The 25391-nt window shown below is 43.0% G+C and overlaps 1 protein-coding gene across 1 annotated transcript; it reads right to left on the bottom strand.

The window, feature by feature from the left end:
* Nucleotides 1-803: 803 nt before the first annotated feature.
* Nucleotides 804-24709, bottom strand: LOC133128896 (inactive tyrosine-protein kinase transmembrane receptor ROR1-like). The gene is made up of 11 exons (XM_061242701.1): nt 24700-24709; nt 23701-23712; nt 22143-22205; nt 17189-17254; nt 14800-15087; nt 14353-14389; nt 7863-7990; nt 6930-7247; nt 5890-6135; nt 5255-5466; nt 804-2201 (listed from the first exon to the last, which is right to left on the bottom strand). Exons 1-11 carry the CDS (start codon nt 24707-24709, stop codon nt 804-806), a joined length of 2778 nt encoding a protein of 925 aa, XP_061098685.1.
* Between the last annotated feature and the right edge of the window lie 682 nt (nt 24710-25391).

The raw sequence follows: 25391 nt of genomic DNA, 5'->3' as shown, positions 1-25391 counted from the left end.
GAACAAATATAACCACGGACATTGCGAAACCAACACACTAGTACATAGAAGGAAAACAACCACAAGCGAAGTGACAAGAAAATCTGGAGCAAACTGTAATCTTACAGCACATGCCTGGATATCATAGCCCTGCTTGAAATTACTTATGTTAAATCAGCCTATTTTAAATTATCTTAAATCAGTCAAAAACACAGCTTAAACCATTTTTCAGCAGCGAGCCTGCACGTCCTGCTGTGTATGACTGAAAATATTCGCTAAATGAATATAATACACATGAAAAAACACAGCCCTGCTCGGTAGGCTATAGTGAAGGAACTGGCTGGTCTCGCGGAAGATTGCTTCATCGACAGCAAAACTACAAGCTGTGAAAATCGGTGCAAAGTATTTCTTACTTTGCAGCTGCTTCCACATCTAAACAACAGATTTAATGTTTTTAAATATTATGGTCTCTATCCCCATCTAAAAAATGTGAGCTATCTGTGTTTACAGGAATGAAATTTTCCTTCCTCTAACTGGCTGGCTAGCAACAGTTTCTGTAATAAAATATAAAACTGACCTATGGCATCAGAACCAAACAAGTAGTCAAGCACATTTACAGTATAATCGTTTTTTTATTCAAACGTTTTGTACATTTTCATTATAAAACAACTTGATATATAAATCTGTGCAAGCCTTTAACCCTGCAGACTTCTATATGTACACCTCCACACCCCCCCACCCCCCCCCCCCAAAAAAAAAGTTAAATAAGTATTTGTAAAAAAAATAAAAATAAAATAATAATAATAACAAACAAACATATTGGGCTAAAAGTGGGCAGTTATGCTGGATTCATCGAAGGTGTGCCGGGTGGAGTCTGTGAGGTGCAGAGCGGCGTGTGTGATGCCAGTTTGTAGGGCCTTCTGTAGGGGAAAGCAACGGGGCGGCAGTGGCACTGCAGTGTCGTGGTTGGAGCAGACAGAGGGGGCGCTGTTCCCGGTAGGACCCGTGCTGGTGGAGCTGCTGGCGGAGCTGGGGGAGCGGCTCTTGGGGGGCGGGCAGTGCGTGGAGGAGCGGGCCGGGCCCGGCGGCAGGGGGTCGGCCCCAGGGAAAGCTGGGTAGCCGGGGGACACCACATAACCGTTGACCGGGATGAATCTCTGGCTTAGGGGCAAAGGGGCTGCCACGAACCCCGCCATGTGGGGTGGGGGCAGGGCGTGGCCGTGGGCCGGGTAGCTGTAGCCGGCGTAGCGAGGGCTCCCAGTGCTGCTGATGGGACTGGCGCTAAGGGAGGTGGTTTGGGTGGTGCCGTTGCCCCCCGAGGGCGAGGTGGAGCCCGCCTGGGACGAGAGCGCCCCCCAGGCCCTCAGCCGCGCGTGGCTGTCCCTGAAGCGTGGCCGCTGGGCGGGGCTCTCCCGCCAACACTCCACCATCAGGCCGTACACCCGGGATGAGCAGGACGCAGGGCAGGGCAGCAGTTGCCGCTGGTGTACCACGTCCACCACCTCCTGGCTGCTGAAGCCGCAGTACGGCTGCAGCCCGAAGCTGAAGATCTCCCACAGCACCACGCCGAACGCCCACACGTCAGAGTCGGTGGTGAAGCTGCCGTAGGCGATGGCTTCGGGGGACATCCAGCGGATGGGCAGCGGGCGCCGGTTCGGGGCGTGGAGGTAGTCGGAGGCGTAGGCGTCCCTGGACAGGCCCAGGTCCGAGATCTTCAGGTGCATCCGCTCCCCCACCAGGACGTTGCGGGCGGCCAGGTCCTTGTGCACGAACGAGCGGCCGGCCAGGTACTCCATGCCGGCGGCCACCTGCAGGGACAGGTGCAGGAGGTCGGCGTGGTCCAGGCCGGAGTGTGCCGTGCCGTCCTCATCGCTGCTGCTGGCTCCGGCCACGTCCGAGTGCGGAGAGCGCGAGATGAGGAACTGCCTGAGGTCGCCCCGGCTGGACAACTCCAGCAGCACGCAGACGGGCGCGTCCTGCGTGACCACCCCCAGCAGCGACGCCACGTTGTGGTGGTGCATCTCAGCCAGCAGAGAGGCCTCCTGCTGGAACTCAGCCCACATCTGCGGGCTGGATGGGTCCTTCAGGGTCTTGATAGCCACCAGCTGCGCCTGCTCCATCCCCGGCAGGTAGAGATGGCCTCTGTAGACCCTGCCGAAGGCCCACTCGCCCAGCTCCTCCATGAAGCGCACAGCCGACAGCGGCAGCTCCTTGGCTTTGCTCTGAAAGAGAGACGACAACCAACCAGGGCCTTTCATTTTAAAAATGAAACACACCTTTTAATAATAAAATGGTGAATACCTTTGAAAATTAAGAATTATTTTTCAAACAGAAATGTAGGCCTCTTCCACCATTGAGACCTCCACCATCAGTTGAGGGACAGCACACGCAACAGTAAGGATAGCTGGCCTCTGCTTCTTCTCACTCTGCAATACTGCAACTGAACTGTGCAGTTGTTACACTGGAGGTTGACTGCACTGACGCAGGCAGGCTGTAGGTGCTTGATCAACCAGAAGAGCTGCTGTTGAGCGATGAGGCCCAGCACATCCCGCAGTGCTGACTGACCTCAGCTGCCACTTTCCAGCTGGGTTATGATCGAGTATCTTCACTTCTCTTCACAATAGCTTCAAGTGAACTTCCGTGTCAGAACTAGCTCCTCTCAGAAAATAAAAGAATAATCACACAATGCACAAATTTGGACAAGGACAAGCACTATTATGCTTAATAGCCTAATTTGTTGACTGGTGGTTTTCACTACAAAGTGCTTTTCTCTTACATTTTCCATGCGTGTGTGGATTTTCAAGCATCACTGGTCAAAATGATTTTTTTAATGAATACCTCTCACTACAGACAAGTAAGGCACCGTATTCCAGGCCCTTTGCCTTGTTTTTGAATAACTTCCTGAGGTAAATGGAAACAATGAGTAAAGCCCATCTGATAATCTGCTAATGGTGGATAATATAACCAACAAACTGAATTTACCATTTGAAAAATTGCAGGCTTTTTAATTCTGGCAATTGCAGATGTGAACAGCCAGGGGTAAACCTGCTTTTTGAACGATTTACAAAGATAATGAATTACACCCAGCTGAGATAGAACTAATTTAATATGTGAGGAAGTAAAACTGAACCCTGTGAATGATTACAGATGTGTTAAGGCCTGTGCTGTTTATTTATTTTAAACTCAGCTCAACATGTTTTTGTGGTTTCATGTCTGTCATTAAATAATTATGTCTGTTAACTCCATATTAATCACGAGAAAGATTCAGTTGAACAGAATTTCACTGGACATAACATTTAATTTGCTCCTTGTTCTCAGAGTGATGATCGCAATTTAAATGTACTGAACAGTTTTTTTTTCTATATTTGCATTTTACATTGCTTACATCCCCTGTAATCAATGTTAATTTGAATTGTGTTGCCATCTATGAAATTCAAAATAATTAATTTCATATTCCTTCCTAGCATGAGTTAGACGTGCAAACGTTTCGTCTTTTTCATTTTTATGCAATCAAAGCCACTTCAGATCACTGAGATCTGGAACTGTAGTCTGTGGTGCGGTGTCATGGTTCCCAACAAGAAAGAGCATGTTATTCAGACCACATGAGAGGGACAACCCCCCAAAACATGATAGGAGCTAGGGCCACAGCAGAGCAGGTGGGAGAAGAGGGGATCCCTGCGCTAGGCCAAAACCAGTTGCTACTGCAGTGACCGGTGAATGACCTTCAGAGGGGCCAGCTTTAATGTAACTGCATGGCAGCAGATTGAGGAATTACATGAAGGCCCCTGCCCAGGAGGTCTGTAGAAGTGGCTGGTGGGAGTGGTGCTCATTGTGGACTGTGTACCTCGCAACGGTTATAAACATACTGCAACAACATGGGATACCATGTGTATGTCTGTCCCACACAGACAGACAGTGGGCTCCAGAATTATTGGCACCCTTGATAAATATGCACAAAAAAGAATAGTTATTGACATAAGCCTTATTTTCTATGTGTAAAGTAGTCTACTTTATTAATGATTCAATGGAATCAACCAAAGTCTTATATTTTTTCAAATAGAAAATAGATTTCCCCTCAAAACAGGCACCCCTGTTTTAATACTTTGTGAAAACACCCCTGGCAAAGACAAGAATAAGAATCCTTTCCTATAATTTGTTATAAGGTTTGAGAACACATTTGGAAGGATTTTTTACCATTCCTCCATGCAGAACTTGTCAGAGTCATTGATATCATTGGGATTGCTCTTTTGGAATTTAAGTCTGGAGACTAAGATGGCTTTTGCAGAAGATGGATGTTGTTTTTACTTAACCATTTCTATGTGGATGTATGTTTGGAGTCATTTTCCTGCTCAACAATCTATATACCACCAAGCCTCAGCTTCCTAGTAGAGGCAACCAGATTTTCTGGTACTTTGTTTAATTTGTTGTCATGGACTACATGCAGCAAAACATCTCCCACCCACCTCCATACTTGACAGTAGGTATGAGGTGCTTCTGCTTTTTCCTACATTTTTATTAGGGATGCCAATTCCGGAACCCACTGTACTGGCTTTATAAATATTGAATGCTGATATGCATATCTGCAAAAATTTGTCTTGATGCAATAACTGTGACAAACCCAAGAATACCTTGTCTATTGCCATGATGTAAACTGAGATCATGAGGAAATAATCTTCAGAGACCAAACATCAACACACAGTCAGTTTGTGAATACTGAGTGCATCAGGTGTTTACAAGAAGGAGCAATGTGTGAGGGGGCTGGACAGTAAATGTGTAGTGTAAAAGTAACTACGTGTTTGGCATTTAGCAGACTATTATCCAGCCGGCACTTATTTAGCAGACTCCTATGCAGAGTGACCAACACAGCTTACAATCTTTTCACATGCACCCCATTTACCCAGCTGGAAATTTAGTAATTCAGGTTTAAGTACCTTGCTCAAGGGTACAACAGCAGTGCTCCACTCGGGAATCAAACCTACAACCTTGGAACTGCCATTTCCAAAAGCATTACTCTTCACTGCTGACCTGACAACTATGGTGATGTTATTTGATGAGTTTGGGCAGACTACATCCATGTGTTAACAATTCATGTTTTCTTAAAAAATGACTGTTTGAGTCCCCAGATTGATACTGTATGCAAGGAAATTACTTTTTTTACAATGTGACTATATTTTGTATTGAATGTACTCTATCTGGGACCAGGTTTACATGTTAAATATACAGACCATTCAATCTAATTTGAAGCATTATGCACAGGTGTGTCTGCTGGCGTTACCTTTGGCTTGGAAGCACTGAGCATGGACATCTCTACATTCTGACCCCTGACTGGTTTAGGTTGCTGTGGGACGGGCGAGCGCTTGGCCTTCTGGGCATTGCGGCAGGTGCAGATGAAGAAGAAAATCAGGGCGACGGCCAGGGGAAGGATCACACACGGGATCAGGATGGACAGCGTCTCTACTCCGCTGCGACCGGGCTGCTTCTGGGTGTCTGCAACAGGAAGACAACAGGAAGACACTCGTCATCACACATGGCATACAGCGAAAAAAGGTTGCATTAACAAGTCTTCTTATCTTGTAATGAGTGTTATTTTTTTAATCTTTTTGAAGTGGTTTTTCATTAAAATTGGACATTGGGCAAAGATGGTACTTTAAGTATATTTAAGTATAATTATAAGACTACAATACTTGTTGAGACTTATTTTTTGCAGTGCACATAATCCATCTCAAACACCACAGCGGGTTGTCTGTTCATCACACAACCCACTCGGTAGTGTGCATCAGTATGGAGCACTGTATGTGTATAGGTAGTAGAGTACATCAGTAGACTAGAGCGTGTCTGTAGGCAGTGTCATACTTCAGTAGATAGAGGTGGATGTGAAGTAGAAGTAGAGGACCCGTTATGTTTTCTCACCGCACAGGGAAACATCACACAACTCCATGCGTACGGCCTCGTTCAGAGTCAGGCACCAGGGCGCCTGCTGCTGGTTCCCTGGGTTACGGCAGTACGAGTGGCCCCCGCTGAGTTCTGGGTAGCGTAGTGCCAGATAGTCATGGATATGGGGGTACTGTGAGTTCCAGGGCTGGCACTGTAGACCTGACCTGGTCACACTGACTGTGCCCCGGTAATCCACCCCACTGTCATTGTAACAGTGATGATCTGTGATTAGAGAGAACAAGAGAAGAACTGCTTGTTACTACCTAAACTTCGATAACTATTACCCTACAGGCACCTACGCAACACAATCTTCCACCTGCTTAGCCTCAGTCAAATTTACTCAATTGCCAATATTCCTTTATTCAAAAACTGTGTAAATGACCAGGCCATTTTATGACTTCTCACAGTGCAGATAGAGAGAACAGTGGGCTTTAGACTGGTTATTGTCCTACTAATGATACCAACTAATATACATGTATTTGAAGATAGGAAGACATAGACAGACAGATCATGCAGGAAGCACCTGGGAATGTTGATAGGTCCACCAACTGGATGTTAGGCTAGATAGAGAAATAGAGAGTCAGTATTGCAGTATAGCTCTGGTTAATAGGTTTAGCCAAAGGATATTAATAAATGTGAGGCACATTGAGACAGACAGAATGGAGAGTTCTCACTCTTAATGGGGTTTGGACTGGAAATTATGAATCCATGGATAGACATTTCAGGGACAGAACTAGCTTTTATGCAATTTACTGATGACAAACAAAAGGGACCGATTAACGTCATCTCTGGGTGGGAATTCGGAAAGGGGTTATCATGTGGCATCACTGAACAGGAGAGTGAGGATGAGAGAGATTGTAGAATGTAGTATTTCAAGCAGGTACCTGTATGTGGAATTTTTATTCACAGAAAAAGAATTTCTGGAACTTCTGGAATTTTCTTTCACTTCCAAATGGACATGACCAGGTACTCAGCCTTATCGATGGGGAGATGTCAAAGGAGATGCGCCCTCTTACCCTTGTCAATGTGCGTGGCCAGGGGGATGCCAATCCTCATGCAGTTGGAGGCCTCAGGCGTGTGGGCAGCAGCCAGCTGGTGGCAGTTGGGCAGTTTCAGGCTCTTCAGGATGGCGGGGTTGGAGCGGGCGATGATGTACTCGGTGTGGCAGAGGTCATTCTCCAGAACCTCGCACTCGTCCCGGCACAGGTCCCGCGGCCGCTCGCCGCCCGGGCCCCTGTGGCATGCTGGGAAGGCGAAGTGACAGAGCGACGGGATGGCAAACTGCGAGCAGCGGTCCGACAGCTGGGCCGACGTGCCGATCATGGTGAAGGCCGCTGAAAGAACCGGGTCAGACCTCAACCACAAACAGAGTCCACACAATCTCACAATAACCGCAGAAGATTCAACACTGTATACTTCTGCCAGAACATGATTACTTAATTGCCTCTGGGAAAGCAATTGTATGGCACCAGTTTCTTTTCAGGGGTATCTACTGTTCTTGAATTATCCAGTGAACATTAAGGAGCTTCTAATTGCACAAAATTAACATCATTATTTTAGACAAAGGACCTTTACAGTGCCCCCTGCCCCCAAATATGAAGTGTCTCATGATCTTTCTTCTGACCAACATTTGCAGGTCAAAATCTTTTTTTTAATAAACAATAACACCCGTAATCTGAGTCTTGGCAGAAAACTGAAGGTGTCAATACCTGTAATGTGGATCCAAATAGAAGACCGGTGTGAAAGTACCTGTAATCTGGGTTCTAATAGGAATCTGGCATTACAGTACCTGTAATCTGGGTTTTAATAGGAAGCTGGTGTGAAAGTAGCTGTAATCTGGGTTCTAATAGGAAACTGGTGTGGCAGTATCAGTAATCTGGGTCTTAATAGGATGCTGGTGTGGCAGTACCAGTAATCTGGGTCTTAATAGGCAGCTTGAGTGAAAGTACCTGTAATCTGCGTCTCGATCTCGCCCTGCATCTGCAGGGAGTCCACGTAGATGCTGCGGTTGCCGATGACTCGGGCGCAGGCGATGCCTCTGTAGGGCTGGCAGAAGCCCTCCTCCTCGTACTCGTCCCTGCACACCGAGCACACGCGCGTTAGTTCTCGGGTTGTTCACCGGGGGGCAGCGTGGGGAGCTGTGTGAGGAGCGTGCGTGCTCCCATCCCTGCGCAGATGTCAGGTATGAGTCATCCCATACCGGCCGCTCTCCATCTGCGGCTCGATTTGCACAAAGACAAATTAACCGCAAAGTAGTGTATGTAAAATGATCTGACTTTAACGTAAACATTATCTACATAGCATACCTAAAAACACCCTTCCTCTGGGGTATTGTCCCGAAATGGGGAGTGTTTCACATGCTGTAGATTGCTCACAAACTGAACCTCCCTCACTCTGACTTATCCTGTACTCAGATATGCACACACCCAGTTTCTCTCTCTCTCTCACACACACACACACACACACACACACACACACACACACACTCACACACATTGTGCCATAAGCCAGTGACCTCATTAAGGAGCACCACCTCTTCACTCCCATCGGGGTCATTAAGTGGACATCTTTCAGCCTTGTTTGCATATGCCAAGAAAAATACAGCCACACAGTTGGTCAATGTTTCTTTAGCATTTCAGAGCACAGGACTGTAGAAAGAGCGGGACAAGAGGCGCGAAGTTACAGAGAGCGGAGACCAGCAGGAAATGATGACACTTGCTCACTCGCTGGCAGAATCCCTCTCTGTAATACAGCCTGTGGTCTCGTTGTGGGAAAACAGCCCCATCACACACAACAATGCCGCAGGCCTCTGCCAGGAATTATTTCACTGTAGTTACCAATTACAGGATAATTCTTTAATTAAAAAACTTAATTCAGCTACTTCACGTTTGTAGCATTTGGTTAGTGCTCTGCTGATAATTATTTTAAATGCTTAATAATCATAACCACCTTCTGTGAAGGCTTTTAGGGGGAAAGTACGGAATGTTCTGGGACTGCAATAAGAGTCTGCACAGGCACAGGCACAAGTATATTATATTACCAGCACCATCATTCAAATAGTACACGCAGATACAATATACACACTGTAAACAAACACCATTATTTTCTGTAAACATATTACTGTCCAGAATATACTAAGAGCATTTACTCAGAAGAATTAGCACAATGTGTGTGGTGCATGTATGTGTACACATATGTGTCAGTGAGTGTGTACTGTAGATAACTTTTTTTTTATTGCTCCAAATCAAACATACCAAAGTCATCAAAAAACAACCAGCATATAAACCAGTGATTTCCGGCAATCTGGATTTGGCGGAACACCATGTCTGCTGCACAAACGCCCATATGTATTCATTACATCTATAGGCTGAGGTTTGAATCTTTGATTGCAGCCGCACTACAGCTGTACGATGTAGGAGATAATCATGTTGTGCTGATGTACTGCTGACTGTTAGCATTTAGCTGTAATTTTCCATTTTCAATGAAACATGGAGCTGGAGCATACATCCATACAGTGTATGTACACACATCGATGCATGCAGACCACTATGTTATTCCACCAAAATATTAGGAGTAAAGGTGACAAAGGCTCCGCATTTTCCATGGCGGATTAACCTATGTCAGGGTTTCCCCCCACCCTGACATTGTCCCCTGGCATGGGAGGTTTCTATGAAGCAGCTGTGAACACTTAAGACCCAGTAGGCGTTAATATACAGAGGGTAAACTTTTGAAATGTAGACTGTAAACCCATAATTTTTTGGGAGGTTTTTCATGTCTATTATACCTGCCTGAATAAAGTTTAATAAATTTACGAGAGGGTCAGCTGTCTGCCTGGTGGCTTATCCTCACCCAGCATTTCAAAATTCATTATTTCACTCAAAATAGAAGTTAGAAGGTTCTTCTAACTAAACCCTAACTATAAAAAGGATGGTTAAAAGTTTTGGAAACCACTCATGGAAAAAAAAACCCTTGGGATAGAAGCAAATAATAGCAGGAGAATGTGCACTCGGTGGGAGGAAGGTTCTGAGATGTTCTCCATTCTCTCCTTTGAGCAGTGAACACCGGAGAATGGACTTCCCTGCACAACACTGGCACTCATCACCCTGGGGTTCAACCCCTTTGTCCGCTCAGCTCTTAATATCCCTGCTGTCTCTTATATGACCCACATGTGTCACCCTGCCTGCTTTCAACACTCTCCCTCATACAAAGGCCAGAATGAACTTTTGACCTAGGCTCTCAATAAAACGCACAACAGGCAACCTCTCAGTAAAACCGCTGATTTCTGGTGATATGTTTACAGCCTCAGCAGCCCACCCGCATGTAATGGCTTTAAGCTTAGCCTCTGTCAGTTCTCTGGTTTCTCTGTAGTGTGTCACCTGTGTAGAATTGCACTTCTGCTCAATGCAGGACGAAGTATGTTAGATGCGCTGCTATAATGTGTCACAACTGGGCCTTGCTGTGCCCCACGTGTCACTTCCTGCTTTATTGTGTCTTAAATATGTAATTTCCTGCTTTCCTGCAGCTGAACTTATTTCCTGCCTTGCTTCAGACCACACTTGAGACAGATCATCTGAGGCCTTCAGGGGAGTGCTGTACAGAAGGGTTCAGATCTGATGGGATCAGGAAGTCATAAATTAAGGTTCAAAGTTCTGCAAGTCAGTAATTTAGTAATTACCACTTGTATTTCTTACATGGAAGCTCACATGAGCGGTTTCTCAACATTATAATTTGTATGTCTAATAACTCCAAAAGCATAATAGAGGAACATAATACCACTCCCTAAATACTCCTATTGCGTATAGTCTTGCAAAAGATATCAATATGCTGCAAGTCAATCACCTTTAAAACTCCTTAGAACTACAGGATGAATTGGCCACCGTAATCTTTTGGAAGTGTACTTCATCTGTAGGGTTATTTGGGTGTGCGTTTAAAACACATACAGTGGGGTCCCAAGGTCTGAGATCACATTGAAAATCTGGGATTTATTTAATGTAATCCCGGAAATAAACAGTTACTTCAAAGCTTTGCGAGAACTACTTGAAGACCAAAGAAGATCAAGAAGTGCTGCATAATCCACAATCACCTGACCTCAACCCCACTGAACATTTATGGGGAGACTTGAAGACTGAGATAAGACTGACTGAAAAAAGCCAAGCATTCAGTAACATCACAAGATGCTCTTTGGAACATTGTCAAATAATGCTGGGATAACATGGATCATCAGGTTTTGAGGTTTTGAGTCCTTGCCAGCTCGAGTACACATTGCCATTAAAACAAATAGGGGACATACCAAATACTAAGGAATTCTTAAATTCATGCACATTTTTCAGAGATTTAACTTTTCAGTAAAATTGCTATGCTGATAATATTATTTTTTTAATTTAAAAAAATTGATTAAATTTGAAAAATGCAAAATAGAAACATTTTCACTCGTGGTGAAAATGGACCCCATGGTATATGAGCAAACAGGATTGTGTTTGTGTATGAAACTGAAAACAGAAACTCTGTCTTTCTATATATAAACACCTGAAAACTACCCAACATAATGTGATCTACCACCTCATAGCTGATAGAATCAGCTCCTCATCACTCTGAACCTCAGCAAACCGCCACTGTGAATGTATAAAATAACACACATTATTCACTTTCCAGATGCGTTTTTCCCAGAGAGCCCTATGCAGCTGGATACAGATGAAATCTTGGACAGCTGGGTATTTCCTGAAGGAATTCACATGACTTTATTAAGGGTATACCAGCATTGTCACATGTGAACAAAGTATACTTGAACCATACTAGTTTTTAGTAGCCTAATATAATACGTTTGAAGTATAATATGTTTATATAATTATACTTAAAGTGTGCTTCCACATGAGGTCCCCATATGAATTTGAACTGACAACTATCCAGTGACAAGCACCATACTCACCACTAACACGGAGACACCCAACAACCTTCTTTCACATAAAGAATGGAAGCTCATGCTGTGCACAGCCATGAGCAAGGAGTTACCAAACTAGGGTACGGGAACAAGTCCAACAGGTCCTGAGTGAAATATAAATAAAATATATGGTTCCCTTTTGAGAATATTACTTCCATATTTTATAAATGACAAATCTATATCTATATCTGAACTGACACAACAATATGAAACTTTGTATGAATTGTTATAATTGTATGCATGTATAAATATACAAGAAAATTTTGACACTGAAAGTTTACATTTTGTTTTTATTATTTTCATTAATGAACATATATTTTCTACACATGGGCTTGGGCTTTTCTCAGTCTTAGGCAAGCTCACAGATGAACTTGGTGACTCTGTTGTACGGTATGGCGCAGGGGGAGAGCTGTCATCTGTGAGTCTATAGCTAGAGCCTGGTCTTCCTTAAACACAAGTGTCCTGCTGGAATGCAAAGGGTAGAGATGTGGAACGAGCACAAATATTTTTCTAATCTCTCTTTCTGTACCGAACATTGGTTGGAAAGCCTGTCAGGGGCATCTAGCGTGCCGGCGTATTATTTCTTTAAATCGGAAGTTCCATTTTGTCATTGTAGGCACTATTTACAGACATTTCCCTTAGCCGATTTGTGCGTTCATGCAAACTATATGAATATTGGAAATTACGTTGCTTATTTTTTTAGTCTGTTAAATGTGTAATGTCTGGCTGAAATCGCAACACTTGTATACATTGGCTTTTGTTTAATATTAACATGCTGTTTGTCCGTCCCGACCAATTGTACCCTATCTATTCCAAACCCATGTTGCTATGGATACATTGTAACAGCCAAGTCGCAAAGATGACCCTCCACTATGTTTAACAGCAGAGATCTTTTTTCAACTTGAAATTTGATGACAAAGTTTGTGATGAGTGACAGGTTATTTCTTCATGCAAAATAGATTTGAGGTTTAAAATTCAATTAAGCTGCTTTATTTTAGAGGTTTAGTGAAGGAGGAGTATACAGAACGTTAAGACTACACAAGGGTTAAGACAAACTTCACTATTTAGTTTCTTCCAGATTTTTTGCATTATATCAAGGTTCTGTCTGTGGCACTGTGTAGACAATCATTAGGTAGTACAGGTGTGAGAAATACCAGACATTTAATAATAATTGAATAAACATTATTTCTATGGTGTGCCTGGCCCAGGGCTGTTCTGAAAATCAAGAACCTTCTGTTCCAAACACAAAGTTGGGTCAGAACACACGTTGAGATGAATACACACACAGAGAAGGATAACACGCTGGTAATAATATCACAGACTTTACATCCCCCTCCACATGCCTCACACTTTGAGAATCCCTGATATGGAGCAAAAGGATATGACTGTAATGATATCCTCCCCTTTAGCAGATTTTTTCAATTACTTCTGGCTTTTTCTGACGGTTCAAAGAGCTGTTTTTGAAATCCTTTAACCATGAAAGTTTGTTCTGGCGAGTGAAATTCCTTTCCTCCATGGAGTAAGTAACAGTGGTGTATGTTTGACACAGACAGAAGTGTTAGCTGAAGTGCTCCATCCTTGAGAATAACAGACTGACATCTTGCTCTGATGACCAGTACTGTTTCCGCTTGACATACTACAACTGTTTTTACACGCTTTTAAAGTAAAGTAAACTAAACAGTAGTTCAACCTCTATTGTTACAAAATGTCAAAAATAAAATTAATCGTGCAGCGATCAAGTAATCAAGATTTACATCTTGCATCTTACAAGACTAGCAGTCAGTAGCATAAAAATTAAGAGACTAAATTTAAGCACCAAAAAAATTGTGAGGCAGGAGCTAAAAATTCCACAAAATAATTGCAATTTTCATTCCAAAAACACATCTGTGGAGCTTGCAAGTTAAATTTGCTTCTGCCTCTTTCTGTCTGAATGGCAACAAGTGGGTGGACATGTGAACATACAGTACAACCTCAGCTCAGATCCTGGGAGATGAACAGCAGGGCCACAAGCCAGTAATTACATTACATTACATGTCATTTGGCGCACGTTTTTATCCTAAGCAACTTACAGTTGATTAGACCAAGCAGGAGACAATCCTCCCCAGGAGCAATGTAGGGTTAAGGGCCTTGCTCAAGGACCCAATGGCTGTGGGGATCGTATTGTGGCTACAAACCACCAACCTTGTCATGTAACTTAACCACTACGCTACAGGCCATGCCTATTAGAAGTGGGCAACAAGTTTTCAAAAAGAAATTTAATTCGCGAAGTGATCACATTTCCTGAAATTAATTTTGTGAAATAAGCCCCTGATCCAATATAAGGAAACTTTACTTTCAACTGATGGTAAATTAAGACTGAATCAAGACAATTTCTATTCATTAGACTAGCCAGACAGCTTTATGCAAAACCCCAAAAAATAGTCTGACATACACAATTACTTCAAGGTATAGTTTCTGAGCGAATGAATGAATGAATGAATGAATGAAAGAGGGGAACTTACGGTGAAGGCCTTCCTGCTATGGGGGTGGGCAGTGGATCTGAAAAAGAGGACAGCAGACACAGGATGACCATTGAAAATCTGAGCACACTGCAGTTAGATTGAATCCAGAGCTTAGCTGTTCTTTAGCACCATAAAAAAACCCACAAAAGTAGCCGTTTTCATTATGTACATGACATTAAATTAATGGCATTTTGCAGACGCTCTTATCCAGAGCGACGTACAGTTGATTAGACGAAGCAGGAGACAATCTCCCCGGATCAATGCGGGGTTAAGGACCTTGCCCAAGGGCCCAATGGCTGTGTGGATCTTATTGTGGCTACACCAGGGATCGACCCACCGACCTTCCGGGTCCCATTCATATACAACTACACTACAGGCCCCCATACAATACATAGGAAGCAAAGAGGAGGTGTGGCACTGCCATTGGAAGGGGCGCTGGTCTCTCACCGAACTTGACGAACAGGATGCCGGTGGTGGACACGGTGCCGAAGGCGTTGGTGGCCACGCACTGGAAGTAGCCCGTGTCGGTGGTGTCCAGGTCGCGGATGCGCAGCCGGGACCCATAGGCGGTGGGCCGGTAGGACACCCGGCGGGGCTCCTGCACCACGGGGGCGTCGTTCTTCAGCCAGCGCACCGTGGGGGTGGGGTTCCCCGACACCCGGCAGTGCAGCTCCGCCGCCTGGCCCAGGGACGTGGTGATGTTGTTCATCGGAGCCTCCAGCTTCAGGAAGTAGCCTACGCCGGACAACAGACATGGGCGACGGGGCTAACTACCGTATGAGCAGTGTACCGTAATACTCAGACATTACCCGTTTCCTCTTACCCACCACTTTCTCTCATTCGGTAATTACTATACGTAAGTAAGCACTTATAGCTCACAAAGTGCTTCTCAGAAAAATTAATTTGAAACAAAAACAAATGTAATATCCATTCATGTGATATCCAATCATTTTACAATGTGAAGCTCGGTCCAGCTCTGCCCCATGGCCTGAATGAGCCAGCTGTGTGTAGACTGTGCTCCACTGACCTCCGGAAAGCACGTGGCTGAATTATGAGACTTCTCCACATAAATAACTCGGGTGATGACTGGGTTGACTGGGTTGTCACGTAACAAGGCTAACTGCAAGCAGGTCTTTTGACGTTAGAGAATGTATGTACCTTGCATTCGCTGTTATTGAGACTAATAAAATAGATTCTTGAAAATAATTAATTTGCTGATCACTGAGACTTAAATCCCGCCAAATACTGACCCACAACGTTAAAACAACAAACAGAAGAGCTATTCAAATTAAAACAGAGGACGAACCGGACGGAGGGGAAATTATTTCATTTGCAGGAGACTCATGCTATCAGACGGATAATAAACTGGATTTCCCTCTCAAAATAAGGAACTTGTGACCTTTCACCTTGCCCTCCAAACGTTTATTTAACAGACTCTTGGGATGATTTGTAACTATGATCTGATTCCATTTTTTCCCCTTGCAAATTCACATGATGAACTATCATTACAAATGACAGCCATTTCTGGGCATAAAGTAGAATGCTTCTTGAAACCACTGCTGTCTCATGAAAGTGACAGGGTGTGCAATTGGTTGTGAAAATACAATCAAACTAGCCCTGATGGATGTCAGCGCACCATAAAAATGAATGGTAACTTTTTCAACCAGTTTTTGGTGAGGTCCAGGTGTCAGAAGCATAAAGCACTGCTGGAAGTTATGATGTCCATGTCCCGCTGTTGTAATTCCCAACCGGGCTACAAAAACATGTGGAACTGACCTCTGTGTCTAGACTCCCTTAAGCTAGGTTGGATGACAAGGCAAGGCTCTCATAAACACAATATGAACTTCACTTATTTCAGGTCGCAAACAGGTAGTTTTCCCTAATAAATACAACCGCTTACATTACACACGACAAAAACAATGCCTTTGTTCCAGAAGTTACGTGAGAGGCCCTTGGAAAAGATTATGTTTTTTAGAGACGGCGCTGATATATTTCCAGAGACAGACAAATGGTTATTGTCGCGAATTATGAGATAGACACACCGATGCAACCCTATTGCACCACAGCTCCAAGTACTTACTACAATGGGCTTCTTCACCACTACAACTTTAAACTGGCAACCTTCAAAAAAGTGTGCGTGTGCATGTGTGTGTATACATGTGGTGCAGTTGTTTTTCTGCTCATACTATATATAATTTCCCCTAACTTCTTTAAACCATGGTTTGTTTCTATCGGGTCTCTGTCCTCCCTCTGCATGTTAATTCTGGCAGGTTGAATCTCCCCGTTGTTTATGCCATTTAACACATTGCTTGTATCCTTTTGTAGTATTTTTTGACGTCCAATATTATTTGGATCCAATTCAATCACAGCAGAGCCATCTGGCAATTCAGGAGACTGCAGACAAGTATGCACTATTGTCTCCCCCAAACAACAATGTGACAGTTGCTGGTTACTTTCACTCCAGCTGAGCCGTACAGTTTTCACTGGGAGGAATCCTCTCCAAATACAGCTGCTACAGGCAGAACACAGGCACCTTAAACAGGCACTTTAATCAGAGGAGGTTAACCCTGGAATGCCAGTGCAAGATTTGGACAACCACCTATCTCTCCCTCCCTTGGAGATTCTCTGGATGTGGGCCACGGTTGGACTTGATACTATAAACCAAAACCATATTTTAAAAATCTGGAACACTACTTTAGCCGGACACTTCATTTGGCATCCTGCCTGAAACAATGTAAAAATGCATATGCATCGATTAGATTGTATGAGCGTGAGAGGAATACTGTTTAATGGCATGGTACTAAACAAAACAAATGAAGTGTGTGTAAAATCCCACCTTTGTCTGTTTCTCTGGACACATTCCACAAAGCAGTGGTCACTGTGGTAGGGTCGGAGTGGGGTTCTGGTCCAAAGACAGAGAAAAAGGGGAAATCAGTGCATCTTTTCAGGCTGTACAGAAACTCATTTGATAATCAGATATATTCATTGAAAGTTTGTTCATGATCTTTTGTTACCATCTGTTCACATTTAGCATCCCCTCCCCAATGGGATGACACTAGTGGAAAATCACTTAAAATGGTCTCTTTTGAACCTTAAGCCAAAAGCAATATCACATCAATAGACGGTAAATAGCGAGCAGGCTCCTGGAAGCCGTCGGTTTCAAAGTGCGTTAAATATTTGTCAGACCATAACTGGCAGCGAGTCTGTGCTGGGAACACAGGATGTTGTTGATAGTGACATCACAGCTGACAGTGAATGTGATGTTTAAACTTTGGCTGACTCGAAACAATTTTTTTTAATCTGTTCCCTGCTCTCTCCCTCTCCCTTGCTAGCCGTTCCAGCGGCGATTCATCACCCAGATTCACTGCAGGATCATCGCGCTGAGAGCATAAATTGCCGCGGAGCTGAGCGCGCCCAGAGTTTTTCTGGCACGGGGGTCCCCACCGCTACTTTTAAAACATCTGTGAAGCAATGAGTCGCGTGCAACGACTGGAACAATCGCGTGCGCCAGTGATCAGTAATTGCTGTTGTCAAAGGCACACAAATTGGAGGAACGGGCTTTTAGAAATAATAACAAATTTATGCATTTAAGCAGATGCTATTATCCAGACCAACTGACACAGCTTAGCCAACATTCTTTTACATAATGCACGTATACAGCTGAATATCTACTGAATTGCTGAGGGCAGGCTACAAACGCAACCGGCCCAAAGTTACATAGCAATAGACATCATCCAAAATGAGTTTAATCTCTCCATCTAAATCGCTGAAATGTCACTTCGCACTAAACATCAACCACCAACCTTTTGTCTTAAGAAGCAGGTGCCGTTCATAGTGTGATACAATCTCTAAATTGTGAATTCAATTCTGAAATGTGAATTCATTATCCAACTCTTAATTTTAACCCCAGTCATTTAAAAAAAACTTGAAGAAATGGCATAGTCGGAAAAATCAATACAATAACACTGCTAAATTTGCTTTGCCACTGATATCACAATAGCACAAAGCTTTAAAAAAAACCAAATATGGTTTAAAAAAAATCAACTGATTAATTGTGGTTCTAAATAAAACATGATGAATAGCTCACAAACGAAACGACAGACATTGCCATGTGATGAATACAACAAGCGTGCTCATTTGCAATTGTATTAATAATGTTCAATAATTGAATTTCGTATACTGAGATGAGCTTGGTCTTTCTTACAGTACAATGGCACTGGGAATCCAGATAGTTATTCCACACTGAAGTGGCAGTGGAGTGAGATGGGATGGAAACATGCCTCTAATGGCAGAGGAAAAAAAAGAGGAAAACTTTTCTTCCCTTCATCGAGCGTACATGTGCAACCCAACCCGCTATTACACAATCACGAAATATCTGGGAAATTGCAGGCCAATTTAGAGATCAGCGTTCTAATGTTTCCCAGCTACAAAGGTCCGCTTTATGATTCTGATTGGTTAATGACGCTATAAGAAACAGGGCTTCTACTGTGGCAGCCCATGGATTTCCAGGGATGAGACGAAAGGAAATCACTGATTTGGGCTTGAGGGGCGAGATGCATTTGTGTGATCACTGAACTATAGAAAACATTACATTTAGTTTTGACAGGGACCAGTACCTTAAGCCTTTCTAATAGCTTGCAGTCAGGGGTTCATAACACAGAATATTAATTTACTTGAACCATGCCTCTGTTGTGTGTTACCAGAGTTTGCAGTTTTATATGAAAATAGTGAAAGAAAAAAGAAAAAATGTTCAGTGCTTGGGGAGATGGTGTTAACAAGAGAAACAAATTTGATATGATGGGTTGGTGTTTCTGATCAAAGAAGTCTCCCAGGAGAGTGAACGTTGCATCCAACAGCTTTCAGCTTACTATAAAGGTGCCTTCCCAAATTAGTGTAATAACCCTCAGATGTAAGTGGAAAATCTAATCTCAACCAAGGGAAAGTGTTTTTGAGAGTAAAGCATTTTCTGATGAAAGTCATCTGAAACAATCTCTCTCTCTCTCTCTCTCTAACCCGCTTCAGGAAAATACTTGCTATGTTTCCTGGATATTATAAATTTGTTTTCCTGGACATCAACAAGATAAGTTATAGCTCATTCATAGGAAAAAAGCCTGTAGCCCAACAAAACAGCAGTTTTTGGACATAAACTGGGAGTGACATCATAGAAAATAAGGATTACAGGAGTTTTCAGAAACAGAGCAGCCTCACGGAGGGATCTCACTTCAAAACTTTAAAACTGTCTGATTTTGGTCATAAAAATGATGAAAATGTACTGTGGAAAAAGGACAAAGGTTCTTACTGCCAGAGGAATCAGCCGTTTTACCTGGCTGCTCTACGTGGGGTGGGAGTGTGGGACATAGGGGCCCCCACTAACACAAACATGAAGCTTACATTCTACTGAATATCTGTCTCAGTTTCTGGTATGTACCTCACTCACCAAATCCAATATGCACCCAGGCTGATTCCAACACCTCTCTTAACCACTGCCGGCTATCATTGCCCATACATGACTAAATAGCTGATTGCTATTGATCAAATGTACAATGTGAATGTAAAACGGACCAGATGATCTTGTCTGGGTCCAAATATATCCAGTTATCCCCCAATTGTTCCCAATTATATTTCAAAATGCAAAACATGAACTACATAAAACCAAAATTTCAGCTTTCAATGGAGGAGACATACTGACATCCACCGCCCGTACAGGGAACACATGGGAAGCATCCTAGATCTCAACTGCAAGCTCCATCTCTCTGATTGGGTCTAATTACAGCTTCTGCGATCCCTCTCTTTGGGGGATGGTGGTCCAGCTTTAGCAGTCAAGCTGCACATCTGCCTTCCACAGGAACCCCAACTGCTGCTCGTGTCTCCAACTCCCCTCCTCCCAGCATATTGGAAACAATTTTTCTCTTCGTTGGTGAGGGGCCCTCACTGCCCAGTCCTAAAGAAGGCACAGGCAGCTATAGGAGCATTACAAGCTAAGCAGTGTGGGCCGCTGTCTTTGTGAATAGCCAGCTCATCTTAATGTAGTTTGTGAGGTGTCAATCAGGCAATGCTTCTGGAGTTAAAATGTGACAATGTAGAAATTGTAGAATTCTCCTCACTTGCGATAAATGGATACCCTGCTGTAAAATCCAGCTACGACCAACTTGAAATTACCAGCTATCAGCTGTTTCAAAACCTAACTTGAGCTGTTTGCTTAGCAAGGTAACCATTGGTCAAAGGCAATATTATATCATTTTAGGCAAGTTTATTTAAATGAAATTTAAATAAAGTTAAATAATCTAGCTTGTAACTATTATTGCCAACCAATCCAAGTCAAGTCCCACCTGGAAAAACTTGGGATGTCACTGTATACCTGCAGGGCGGGACGTTTGGTTTCATCCAAGGTCTGCATTTTCTGTACTTAAGCCACAATTTTACTGTAAATAGATTTTATGTAAATGCACTTCAGAACTCACATTGATGTTCTGTCCGATAACCTCTGAACACACACATTCAACTGAAAAAATATTTTCCACTGAAGTTCCTTTTCAAGGAACTGGAAAACTTCTTCAATGGAATGTGTTTAATCTACATGGGGGGTGGGGGTGGCAGAGGGGTATGTTATAAACCCGAAATCATCAAGATAAAAATACAGGCTGCATATTTGTATTCCTGCTGAGATTCTTTTGGACACTTTATTTGTCCATATGGCAGACTACCACTCCTTGGGAATTTGCTAAACCCTCCCCTGTCTATCACCCAGATTAATTTCTGTCTTTTGAACTGATGGTTAGAAGAGCAGCATCTGGGTTTTGAGGTCATTTTAGGGCCATAATGAATTAGATGGTAGAAGGTTCTACAGAAACCGTGGGAAGTACCGAGCCCAGTAAAAATAACTCCAAATAACAAATCTACATTAAATATTTTGGAGAAGTATGAAACAACAGTTTGATTTATATACTGCATTGACAATGACAATATTACATAAACGTGGTCAACAGTGCATTATTCTCAGAAACTACAAGATTGCCACATCAATGCAGATCTTAAAAATGTCAAACACAGGAGGGAAGACAATTTTGAGAAAATTACTCTTGCACAATATTGGCTGCAGCATAAACATGGAAACCATGTGTTTGTAAAACAAAAAATAGATAAAGCACAAAAGGTTGCTTTGAACAAGAATTTGGTTTCCTTGAGTAATGGGAACAATTCATACATTAATTTGGTTTTGAGTGAATGCATATTATATTGTATCCATACTGAGCCATGAAACGCATAAGCTAAGAAACATTTCCTTCAATTATTCTTTTTCACTGTGAAATATTATACACTTCTCTATTCATTTGAGAAATCAAGGCCTGCGACATGCCTAAATGGAGAATGGCATTTTAGTAAGGGTGTCGTTTACAGTGGACACCATTACCCAGAATGAGATTATTTGATCATACAGCTGAATATTTAGTGCCACAAGCTTGGTTAAAGTTCAAGGGTAAAATGGCTGCATATACAGTACCTCAGCAGGGAATTGAAACTGCAACTTTATGGTTACAAAGCTCTTTTATTGCGACTCTGCTGCTTACCCCAGCTGCAAATTCTCTTCATATTTATGAAAAAAACTTGGCTTGGTAGGCCTAATTATCTGGGAAGCAATCATTTAGCACAGTGGCCATTTTTAGCATTTCCAGGAAAGTGATACACAGGTATTGAGTGTTCTTAAGAGTTTACATTGTACAGCTGTACAGTACACGTGGCAGTGAAAAGCAGGTGAGTATCATTACAGAGAAAATCCAACAATGGCTCACCGATGGGCTTCAACTGGGGGTGGGAGCTGTATGGCTCAGAGTCTCCATTACAGACATAGAGCCCTGCAATGGGAAGCTATATGGCTTATACTCAATACGCCAGTTCAAGCTTTGTCCATGGTATGATTTGAAGGTTCCTGTACATATTGGTCAGGTCATGTGTCTAAAATGTGGGCACTCAGAGCATTACAGAAATACACTGTTACCCATGTATTTGATATATGTAGTTTGCTTGGCTCCTATTCTTACAATTGCCGTGCTGTGGTGCAGCACACAGTACAGACAGAACTGAATCACTCACGCTGGGACACACCAAATGAAATGTAGAAAAATTAAACAGAAATATAATAATACATATCGTTACCACAGCAAAGCCCTTGAAATGTTTGCTTTTTACTCCACATCAATGGAGTCAAGTTCTGTGAGTGCAGGCAATCAACTGTCACTGCCTCATTACTGATGGAGTACATGGCAGGAGTATTATACACTAAAGGAACAATGGGCGTGTAGGTTCTTTGGTATAGGATAATCAGCCAAGTCCATGCATATCTTTGGTAATGGATATTCACCCAAGGCTATGCATATTTTTTGGTCACAGAAATTTGGCCAAGCTTGTTCAGTTAAGGATATTCTGGGAAAGCTGTATATATACCAATAGTGAAGGGAGTCTAGGACCACAATGTCTTAGATTTCACAGTTCAGGATGGAAAAATGTACCCCAAAAGACTGTTCAGCGACAGATACTGACAACACCCAAACTGTCTCAGCGTAACTGCATATCCATTTACACATGATCACAGGCAACATTAGCATATTCCCACGGAATTACCATTAACTATGGTGCATCTTGCACTCTTCCCAGAAAAGAAATAGTAAAGTGAAAGAAACAAAGGGAGCTCAAGATAGAGGGTGCATGCAGAGTATTTGGTAAGTGGTTGGCATTTATATAGTGCCTTTATCCAAAGCACTGTACAATTGATGCTTCTCATTCACCCATTCATACACACACTCACACACTAACGCGATTGGCTGCCATGCAAGGCACCAACCAGCTTGTCAGGAGCATTTAGGGATTAGGTGTCTTGTGCCGGGACACTTCGACTCACCCAGGGCGGGATCAAACTGGCAAACCTCCGACAACCAGACGACTGCTCATACCGCCTGAGCTAATGTCGCCCCTGCATACTTCTACTGTATTATTGAATTTCCCGTGAGGGCTCAAAGCAAAATCTCTAAACTGGTGATATAAAACACCGTTCCACACGCAATATTGCAGTCCAGCGGCAACACATACGCCGTTCCCATTTTCCAGTCTTCACCCGTACACCAAGGCTGGGGTAATTCTAGGTTGTGGTGTTTTGATTGGTTAATAGCATGCAGGTAAGTAATACTTGAGTTTGGTGAGAGGAAACAGACCGGGCTGGAAATCTGGGGCAGATTAAGGGGTGTAGTGGTGTCCGTGGGCCGGCAGTGTGCCCCTAAACCTGCGCTGTTTCACCGGCCTGCCCCGCTATAACATCTGGGTAATTAAGGACAGATGTTGTGGGTGCACGTTTACCCTCTCGTGGCCCTGTATAGAGGGAGATGGGGGAGGGGGTATCAGAGAATTACACTTCGAAATACTATTTTCAAATCCTTATGGTAAATTACTGTAAATAGCAACTTGTCATATATAGCTCATAAAGATGCACTTTGAACATGGTTACTAGTCTTTAATAGTCTCTGCATTGCACCCAGTGGCGAGCCATATATAATAATACTGCTTAATAATATTAGTGATTTTACAGAGACAGGGGTGGTTATTTTGAAGACCCTGATATGCAAAGGTTTGGTAGGATACATTAGCACGCATATTTATTTTATTTGCCTTTTTCTGCTTTTGGATCAGGAATGTACCAGAGTGCGTCCTTCCAAGGGCAACAATAAAAATCTAAACATGACTTTCTACATTTTCTCCTCACGCCAGTGTACACAACATTACTCTTAAGTGTGCACTGAACATGTTCAGCTTTCATTTCTTGATATTTTCATTGTACTTCCTACTTAACCCTTGTGTAGTCTAAACATTCTATATACTCCCCTTGCCCTAAGTGTCAAAAATGACCCGCCTTCATTAAAACCCCTAAAATAAAGCAGCTTAATTGAACTTTAAAGCCCAAATCTATTTTGCATGAAGAAACAACCTATCACTCATCACAAGCCTTGACATTTTATTTCAAGTTGAAGAAATATCATTTAGGGGGTTTTCTCTGCTGTTGAACATAGCGCCGGGTCATTTTTGACCCTTAAGACAACACAAGGGTTAAAATAAGCAGAAAGATAATACTGACAGAGCTACATATGCTGTGCACACTCAGTATGGGTAATTTATTACCTTCTCTTAAGCCCAGACCTGCCCGACTGTACATGTAAGTAAACACAGATCTAATGTCTTTGGCAGAGTGCTGTTGGCTCTGTAGCTTCACACAGTGCACATACTGGGGCCATAACTTTGCTGAAGTGTAATAAATTTGATTCTGTGTCCTCAAATTCAGCTCAGTAGTTGTGTCTACAGTACCTGCAAACATGTTGAAGGTGGCATCCAATCTTCTCCCCTGTCCAATCAAACTCTCTCTTCTCTCCTGTCCAATCACACAGTGCTCTTTTTCTCTCCTGTCCAAATAACGCAAAGCTATCCTCTATTGTCCAATCACATAGCCCTCTCTCTCTCCTCTCTTGTCTAATCACACCCATCTAGCTCCCTCTCCTGTCCAGTCATATCTTCTCCCTTCCTCCCATCGTGTCTCTGATGTGACAACAGCATTGCATAACAACTATTCCATTGATATATACTCAACATTCATTTTTTTGCTATATGTCCCCGGTATAATACCCTGGCACCCAGACTCTCTTGCATACTGCTACTGAATGTCCTATGAACTTGTATGTTCTTTGCAGAAAACAAATCAGCATGCCTGACCACTTCTTTGGCAGACATTGGCAATTATAATCAGTTTCAATAAGAGCAAAAAGTAATAACGGACCTAGCAGGTACTTGGATATGTAATGTAACACGTGGTCTGGCTCCAAGGAATCCTGCTTTTTACTGCTTTGGAACAGTAGACTATAGATGCAGAAAATACTGGGTGCACAGCTAAACCCAGGTCTTTTCAGGTTATACATGGTCTAATTTTGTGCAACTCATAAAATATTCCTACCTTTCATTGTTATTGCCCACATGTATAACTCTTTACCAGGTGGCTGACCAGT

The sequence above is a fragment of the Conger conger genome, chromosome 5, assembly GCF_963514075.1.
Source record: "Conger conger chromosome 5, fConCon1.1, whole genome shotgun sequence".
Taxonomy (NCBI): domain Eukaryota; kingdom Metazoa; phylum Chordata; class Actinopteri; order Anguilliformes; family Congridae; genus Conger; species Conger conger.
The sequence above is the reverse complement of the archived record's forward strand: the minus strand, read 5'-3'. Positions and strand labels throughout refer to the sequence as shown.